Below are 9,770 nucleotides of genomic sequence, written 5' to 3' on the forward strand. Positions count from 1 at the left end.
AATTCGATTCGGTTCAGTTATATTTTTATAATCAATTTTTTCGATTTTTAATATTTTTATAATTCAGTTTTCGATTTTTTCGATTCAGTTCGATTCGAAACCGAACCGACCGATTGCACAGCCCTACTAAGAAAACACATATATTGATGACATTATTAAAATAAAATAAATAAAAAAGAATTATTCATTTGATCAATTTTTTATTATTAAAAATATTGATGGCATTATTAAATAAATAAAATTTAAAAAAGAAATAAATATTAAGTATATTCTTTTTTTTTTTTTGAGAAAACAATATTCTAAGGCTTGAAAAATCTGACAAATGAAAAATGTCAAACCTAAAATTTTTATAAAATCAATTGAATAATAATTAGTCAAGAAAAATACCTTTTCCTCCATATTTTGTGAGGTAGAGAAAGGCTTCTGCAAGAATCAGAGACATGCTTTTAGCAATAATAGATGGAGAAAATCCGAATTTTATTCAATTAATATTCTTTTTTTTTTTTCATGGGTTCACACTATTAGTATTCCTTTGCTAGACAGAAAGAGACTTGAGCTAAGAATTTTATTTTTGACTAATAAAAAATAATTAAAAACAAAGAATATTTTTATTCTTTTTATGAATGAAATACTCTTGCTAGCATAATCTTGCATTCTCTCTAGGTAACCAATTACAAGATATACTTTTGTTTTTATTTTTATTATAAAAAAATCTTTTCATTTGTTTTTATTTTTTGAACAGAGATAAACCGAAATAATTTTGTATATAATTTAATTGATAAATATAATCAATAATTAATATTTAATTATTATTATTAAAATTATTTTTCAAGAAAAAAATTCTTTTAAATATATTAATTAGAGAGTATCAAATAACGTTTTAAAATTAAATATGATATGTTTAATTATTAATGTGACTGAAATGAAATTGTACTAAAATTGGTCAATTTATAAGAAAGAAAAATAAGGTAATTGACACGTACGATAACCACTCCAACACTCAAATCAATAAATTATAAATAAGAATGAATGTAATATAATATTTTGAAGTTAATACTAATTATATCAAAATTGCATAAAAAAAATTACAATTTATTTATCAATTTTTATACTTTTAAAAAATAAAATTAATTATTATATTTCTTGAAAATTCAATTGGTATCGATCAGCGGATAAGAAATAGCACGGTTATAGATATAATAAGAATATGCTAAATTGCATTCTCTAACGATAAATTTCCGTAAAATTTAGCTCTATAAGTTAAAGAGGACGAATTTTAAAGAAAAATTCAGAAAATCTGTTTAATTGCATTCTTTAACGGTACATTATCATAGAGTCGTGCTCTGTAAGTTGAGAAGATGAGGCTTGACAAAGAGCGATAAAGCGATCACATCTTCTTTTCTTTCGATAAGACCGAATATCATTTGATAAGATTTTTACTACGTAACCCTATTTTCGAATATTAATCTATAATTTTGTACTATATCAATTATATAAAAATATTAAAATAACAAATTAAATAATTTTTTCTAAAATATTTTTTTACAGCATTTAAAATGGTGCATTTTTCTAAAAGGCAGTATCGACTCTCAACAGCAAAATGCCGATTAGGCATTAACGGGATGTAGCATATATATAAGCATTTAGTAAAACTATCTAATAATTGATGTTGATATATATAAAATGACGAGAAAAAGTATATTTTATATTCATTTTATTATTAAATTAAAGAAAATATAATTATTAATTTATTATACAACATATATAAAATTAAAAATATACTTTTAACATAAATATTTTTATATATAAAAATTAATATTATAACTAATTTAATTATTATATATCATATTTTTTATTATAAATAAATTAATATAAAAAATAAAATATAATTAAGATAATTTTGTAATTTTAGTATAAGATAATATAGACCATAAACAAAGAATAAAATTCCAAATTGAAAATTGAGGTGGATCCATTGATGGACAACTTCATTGACAATAATTTTATGATTTATTGAGTTTTAATAATTAAATTGTAAAATAAAACTATAAAAAAGAAAAGAAAAAAAAGTACACCTCAAAATTGTTCAATTTCCAATTGAATGTTTTCAAAGAATGCCAACAAGACAAGCAATAAGAAAATCAGCATACTGTAGAGAGATCCATAATTTGAGTGTGAGACAGTTGTACCAATCTAATGATTTTATGGTTTGATGGCCATTAAAAAAGATTTGGTTTAATTCTCTCATTCTTTTTCATTTTTATTTTCATTATCCAAATTAAATTAGTAAATTTTTCTCAACCACAAAAAATAAATCTAAACTATAAAGTGAAAGTGAAAATTAATTTAATTAAGTGTCAATCTTCTGCTTGAATTTTGTGTTTATAAAGACATAGATAAAATAAATAAAAATTATGGAACGTAATGAGATATGAAGTAATTAATTTTATATTTTATAAAAGATTTAAATCGGATTTAATTTTTGCTGTCGACGTTTCATGATCAAAAGAGAATTTCGAGATGCATAACTTTTAAAAGTGTGATGAGAGCCGCAGGTCTATCATAAAATTCGATATGAAAATTCTATAGTTTGGAGAATTAATTTTACAATTTAATTATTTTTTTGAATATTTTAGATATTTTCATAATTTTACATATTAAAATTTTATTTTTATTATAAACAGTCTCTTTAATCATTAAAAATTTATTTTTTTAATTTTTAAAAAATTTTAATAAAACTGTTTATTTTTTGAATCTATATTTTTTTCTTATATCATTTTAACAAAATGATATTGATTAAAATTTATGACGGAATCTAATTAATCATTTATAAAAGAAAGAGTATATAATTTACGAGTAAATTTAATCTTACAAATTAATGGAAAGCGAAAAATATTTAAAAATTATAAAAAATAATTTGAGAAGTATGCATAAGCATAATAGAATGTGTTAGCAAGTTGAGGTATAAAGGATTTAAAGAAATGAATTATTTGAAAAATCAATAATAATATGCCTGCCAATATGTGTTGTCTCCACTTGGGGGAGAAATGAAATTGCATCATCCACACATTGCATATGTAAATGGGAATCATATCTTGTGCATAATAATTGAGAAGCATAGCTAAAGAAGATGTTTTTATTCAAAATCAATCCAATAATTACAGATAACAAATTCATTTATTCCACAATTATTACTATAATTGTTCTTATAAACTATAATTTTCATTTTTAGAATATTCTGCATAATTTTTCTACTTTTACTTTGCATGTATTTCAATATTCTAATTATTATGTGCATTCATTTCATACATATATAGATAGATATTCACGATAAATAATTAAAATATTAACTCGCATAACAATATTATTTTCGTAGTGATTATAAATTTATTGCTTTAATATATTAAAACTGACAATAATTTTAAGAAATCTATTAAAATATATTTATCTTTCTTTTTTATTAATAAAATAATTTTTTAGATCACAAGCCAAAGTCCTAAGCTTGAACTGAACTATATTAATCAATGCCAGCATCAAGAACACGCATCCGATAACCGAACTGACACCCAAAGCCAGCATCCTGATCCGCAATGAGTTCCTTTTCACTCACACGAAGAACTCACACAAGTGATGGGAATGAGGGTGAAAATCAGAGGTTTTCGTGATTTGAAGAGCTTACTTGAGTACAAGAGATATCAAGCTGGAGAAGTAGAAGGAACTAAAGAAGAAGACATCATAGGAGATAATATTCTCAACAATGGTGGAGCCGACAACATAAGGTGATGTGGGATTAGTGATAAAAATCTGTTGGGGTCGATTGGCTTTCGGGTAAGATCGACAAAGACGATGAGAGTGAAGAGGGAATTCACATTGATGATAACGTAAGGATGGTGATGTAAATGCCGGTGGTTATAGTAATTGAAAATGATTTGATCGATAAATTAGAAAATTTGATTAAAAGTCTATAAAAACTAATGGATAATTAAAAAGAAAAGGTTCTCATTTTGTTATTTAAGTGTAATTTATTTTTTTGAAGAATTAATGTTCAATCAGTTGAAATGGAATTGAATATAATGAGTGGTGATATGAGAGTAGATTGTCAAAGCAAAGAGGAATAATAATCCAATCCCCAATTCTGAGAAACTGTTTAAGGTAAGCAGTCATCTCAAATCAGTCAAATCAACTACCAAATCACAGACATATGCTGTATATACTGTGTATAGGGTCCCTCTTTTCAAATTTCACAAACTCTAGTTGACAAAAAAAAAAAAAAAAAACACTTCCTTTTGTTCATTCCCATCTTATTACAAGGCTAAGTTGGATAAGTTATTTATTACATATTAATCTTCCATCTTTAATTTATTATCATAATTTTTTATTTAAAAACATTATATAAAAATCAATCAGATAATTATCCATTAGTTTGTCTAATCATTATCATTATAAAATTGTTAAATTAATATCATTAAAACAATAGTTTAAAATTATTATAAAAAAATTTAAAATTTTATTATATATAATAATATACTTTAATAAATTATTTATTTTATATTTAATAAAAGTATAATTATATCTACATTTTAAATCACTATTTTATATTAAAGCGGAATAAATATAATGAATTTTAAATTATTGTTGTTGATTTATAACTATAATTTAAATATAAAAAATAATAATTTTTGGTGCAATTGTGAATAGTAATTTTTAATCTAAAAATAAAAAAAAATAAAATTATCATGTAAAATATTAATGACATTCTCTATAAGAGTGTAAGAGAATAGATAATAGTGAAATATTTGTTTATTGTATTTTTCTTACTTTATTTAATTTTTTATTTTTATATTGTGATCGTCGCACGTATTAATTTTATCAGATAAATGAAAAATAAATTATCTCATAGTACATATAACTTTTTAAAAAAAAAAAAAAAAATTCTAGGATGATTTGGCCATGTGGGTCTCTCTTTTTTTTCCTCCAATTCTCCACCGTTCATCTCTTCCACTCACTCCCTATTTATACAAGATCTCTTTCTCTTCTCTTCAGTCCCAAACTTCCTCTTCTTGAGAAAACTTTCCTTTCATCACCCATCAACAAAAACAAAAACCTAGTCTTTCCATCTTCAACTCTTACATTTTTAACCAGAAGAGCTTCTTTTTGCTTTGGCCCATTTCATCAATGGCTTGTTTGGAGATGAGTAAGGAGGTAAGTGGGAAAAGCTCTTCTATAGCTAGCTATCAACTTCCATCTCCTTCTTTAATCACTGTAAAAGATTGATGTACATCAAGAACTTCATTTTTTTTCTGCCTGTTTCTAGAGAAACAAGGAAAAGAAAATAGAAAGTACAATTCATGGTGTATGCAAAACCATGCAACTAGGATATTTGTAGAAAATATATTAATGGTAAATTATGATATACATGCAGGGAAAGTTCAAAGAGAATCAAGAAGAGTGCACTCTTGATGGAACAGTTGATTGGCATGGTCATCCTGCTATTAAGAAGAAATCTGGACAGTGGGTTGCTGGAATTATCATCCTCCGTAAGTACTTGAAGAAAAAAAAAAAAAAAGAAAAAAAAGCAAAATTTTTAATTAATTTACATTTTATTTATGTGATTTTAACTTTTTTTTCGAAAAAGGTTAATTTATTTTCAGAGATATATCTTGGTGCATATGCTTCATCGTATATATATCTAGAGAGAGAGAAAGAGAGAGAGAGAGAGTTAAGCTTCTCTCCCAATAGTATGGATGATGGTATGGGTCATCACTCATCAATGCCATATATCCATACGTATTGCTTTTGTCTCAACGCACTAAGAATGAATATATATATTAAAAGTTAAATATTTTTCTTGGGCACTATAGAGGGTGGGATTTAGGTGATGACCCAATTTTCTAATTTTCCTTTTCCTTCTCCATATTTTCTGGGAAAGGGGAGGAAAAGGAGGGGGAAAAAAATGGGTTATGGATGCCAGCAGAAGCAGTATGTAGTATGGAGGTAGAGAAGGCAATTGTCTTATTGATCTTTAATAAATTTCCTCGTTCACTTATTTATCTTATTTCCATTTATTAATTAAATGTAAAAAATTTTGAATTTTATAAAATATTAAATAATGGCTAATACATTTTAATTTTGATAAAAAAAATCCAATCTTTTCATTTTGGGTGCAAAAATTTAATATTTATAATTTTTTTTGTGCATACTTATTATACAAAATTGAATTTTATATAATTAGTTTAGAATTTTAGCTAAAATTATGTGTAAACGTTAGGCTTTCATTATCCGATTGAGCTAGAATAATTTATTTTAAAATTTTGTGAATATGCGTCACGGGTTATAGATGAAGGTGATAAGAGGAGGGTCTTTTCTCTTCTGTGCAATAAAGCTTTGGAGAAGAGGACAAAAGAGAAATGTATACAAAATACAAATACGAATACAAAAACAAAAATACATACGTAAGATTGAAGAGTGAAGTTAAAACAAGTGTCCAAGGAGAGTTGCTTGCTAGGTTTTTAGCCACCAAAAATAGACACAGAGAGACAAGTTTAAGAAACCATGCATGGAGAGTAATACGTACCTGACACGTAACCTTCCTGTTTTTTCCAAGAATTGGGTTTCTGCCACGTAACCTCATCATCTCCCATAAATTTTCTAACTAAATACACAAAATACATAATGCTTATAGATATTTATATTCATATCAATTCACCTTATCTATGTCATTTCCACGTGGTTCTCATATTTTGGGCTCTCCTTTTCCTATAATAGTTTTACAATTCGCGATATTAAATAGAAAAATTTTAGGCCATGAATAAGCTTCAAGTATTATTACTCATTAAAAGCTCTCAAATTTACTAATAAATTTCAAAAAACTATTCCTAAGCATCTATAATGTATAACTTGTGATATCATTGAATTAAATTAAATATATTTTTATTAAAATAACTGAATTTCATTTGATTATAATAAAATAATACACTCTAAATTTATCATTATTGCAGCTACTAGAGCAAATAATGCCTAACCTTTGCCGCTTTCATCACTTCTCTACCACTTTGAGAAGTGTGGTTTGAGTTTTAAAATTTTGTAGAATTTATGAAAGGTATAATATAGGCAGATGGGATTGGGAGGGATGTGTTCGTAAAAATTTATATACTTAGGTTGAGTAATTTCATGTCTTTGGTATGTAACCCATTGGAACTATTTAATACGTTAGAACTGCATGTAAGAAGCAGAGATTAAGAAACTTAATTAATGAGTTGTGTTTGTTGTGTTGTATGAATGAAACAGTGAACCAAGGACTAGCAACCCTTGCATTCTTCGGCGTAGGGGTGAACTTGGTGCTGTTCCTCACAAGAGTTTTACAACAGGACAATGCTGATGCTGCTAATAATGTTAGCAAATGGACTGGAACGGTCTACATCTTCTCTCTTGTCGGTGCTTTTCTCAGTGATTCCTACTGGGGAAGATACAAAACCTGTGCTATTTTTCAGGTTATTTTTGTCATTGTAAGTTCCTGGACTATTAACCTCTTTTTTGAATTTATTGTCTCCAGAGAATAAGGTTTCAAGTTGAAGTCCTGGTTAGGTCTAAAATCAAATTGCTTGGTCTTTTTACAGGGTCTGGTATTACTGTCACTGTCTTCATACCTTTTCCTGATCAAACCAAAAGGATGTGGTGATGAATCAACTCCATGTGGATCCCATTCAAGCCTGGAAGTTGCATTTTTTTACCTCTCTATTTATTTGGTTGCTCTCGGAAATGGAGGATATCAACCTAATATTGCTACATTTGGGGCTGATCAGTTTGATGAAGAGGACCCTAAGGAAGGGCACTCAAAAGTGGCATTTTTTAGCTACTTCTACCTGGCATTGAACCTGGGTTCCCTCTTCTCCAACACCATATTGGGTTACTTTGAGGATGGAGGCAAGTGGGCACTAGGCTTCTGGGTGTCGACAGGCTCCGCCTTGGCGGCATTGGTCTTGTTTCTTGGAGGAACAGCTAGATACAGGCACTTCAAACCTTCTGGTAACCCTCTCTCCAGGTTCTGTCAAGTCATAGTTGCTGCAACAAAGAAGTGCAGTGTCAATATGCCAGAAAATGCAGAGGACTTATATGATGTGGATGGAAAAGGCTGCTCTGCAAATGGCAACAGAAGGATACTCTACACTCATGGATTCAAGTAAGTATTCAGAACCCATAAGATTATTATGATTGCGTGATTGTTTGATCGATAAAAATGTCGACTCATATTCATCTATATGTACTTCCAGGTTCTTGGATAGAGCAGCATTCATCTCATCAAGAGATATGGATGACAAAAGGCAGGGTGGTCACAACCCATGGCGCCTATGCCCAATCACACAAGTAGAAGAAGTTAAATGCATACTGAGATTACTCCCAATTTGGCTCTGCACCATAATCTACTCGGTCGTTTTTACACAGATGGCCTCTCTGTTTGTAGAACAAGGTGCTGCAATGAAAACTACCATCTCAAACTTCAGAATCCCTCCTGCCAGCATGTCTAGCTTTGACATTCTAAGTGTAGCACTTTTCATTTTCCTTTACCGTCGAGTTCTTGATCCACTCGTAAGCAGGATTAGAAACTCAAAATCGAAAGGATTGACTGAACTTCAAAGAATGGGTATCGGCCTCGTGATAGCTATAACGGCAATGGTTTCAGCTGGGATTGTGGAGTGCTATAGACTGAAGTATGCAAGAAGAGACTGCACACATTGCCAAGGCTCAAGCACCTTGAGCATCTTTTGGCAAGTTCCTCAGTACGCACTTATCGGAGCATCAGAAGTTTTCATGTATGTAGGCCAACTGGAATTCTTCAATGCACAAACACCAGATGGATTAAAGAGCTTTGGAAGTGCACTCTGCATGACATCTATATCACTAGGAAACTATGTGAGCAGCTTGCTGGTGACAATGGTTATGAAGATTTCGACTGTGGATCACATGCCTGGATGGATCCCAGGAAATCTGAACAAGGGTCACCTAGACAGGTTTTACTTCCTCTTAGCTGGTCTGACAACTATAGACTTAGCTGTGTATATGGCGTGTGCTAGGTGGTACAAGTGTATCAAACTGGAAGGAAAATCCATGGAGAACGACGACGAGGATGAAGACAATTTCAAAGTCTGATGTTTAGTAAACATCAAACCGACATCAACACCTAAAGTACCACCTTATATAAATAAGAGGGAGGCACAGGGTAGTGATGAGCATTTTGCAGTGAGCTTCTAGTTGCTGTACTCTTATCACCCAAGTGTCCATGTTCCTAAAACACCTAATTCTCCTGTTGATTCTGTTTCTAGAGTTAGGTCTGAATTGAAATGGGTTTAAAGAGAGGTGGATCAACTTTTGGTTTAATATCACCTCCCACTAATTTGTTGGTTCTTACAAGCCATTTGAGCTGTGCTTGTAAGTGATTTCATGTAAAATAGAGTAAGCTCTCTTTGTAGAATGCTGAAAGTTGCTTGTATATGAGAGCTGTTCTTTGAACAATAATAGATCAAGTGCCTCCTTTCCTCTCAAAGACTTTGTTATCTAACCTTTCATCAGAGACTAGCAGGAAATAATCTAGGAAGCAAATTAGTTGACTTTCTCTTTGAGTCCCTGAGCATTGTTGTATTTACCTTTTTTACACAATTAAAAAGAATCCATCAACTAGGATGATAAAGACTATCAAAAAGAGTACTCTTGACTTCATAACATCAACATATTGAATTGCAAAAAAAGAAACAAAAAGGTTCAAATGCATTTTA

At 29.2% G+C, this 9,770-nt stretch overlaps 1 protein-coding gene across 1 annotated transcript; it reads left to right on the plus strand.

The window, feature by feature from the left end:
• Positions 1–5,031: 5,031 nt before the first annotated feature.
• LOC110601665 (protein NRT1/ PTR FAMILY 7.3) lies at positions 5,032–9,541 on the plus strand. The gene is made up of 5 exons (XM_021738890.2): positions 5,032–5,202; positions 5,423–5,537; positions 7,288–7,505; positions 7,617–8,179; positions 8,271–9,541. Exons 1-5 carry the CDS (start codon positions 5,176–5,178, stop codon positions 9,145–9,147), a joined length of 1,800 nt encoding a protein of 599 aa, XP_021594582.1. The 5' UTR covers positions 5,032–5,175; the 3' UTR covers positions 9,148–9,541.
• The last annotated feature ends 229 nt before the right edge of the window (positions 9,542–9,770 follow it).

This window comes from Manihot esculenta, chromosome 15 (genome assembly GCF_001659605.2).
Source record: "Manihot esculenta cultivar AM560-2 chromosome 15, M.esculenta_v8, whole genome shotgun sequence".
NCBI classification, from domain to species: domain Eukaryota; kingdom Viridiplantae; phylum Streptophyta; class Magnoliopsida; order Malpighiales; family Euphorbiaceae; genus Manihot; species Manihot esculenta.

Excerpts from the sequence above, each read along its gene's own strand:
- LOC110601665 (XM_021738890.2), top strand. The coding sequence starts at position 5,176 with ATGGCTTGTTTGGAGATGAGTAAGGAG. Across the intron at positions 7,506-7,616 it reads TTCAGGTTATTTTTGTCATT|GGTCTGGTATTACTGTCACT; the intron begins GTAAGTTCCTGG and ends GTCTTTTTACAG. Across the intron at positions 8,180-8,270 it reads CTCTACACTCATGGATTCAA|GTTCTTGGATAGAGCAGCAT; the intron begins GTAAGTATTCAG and ends ATGTACTTCCAG.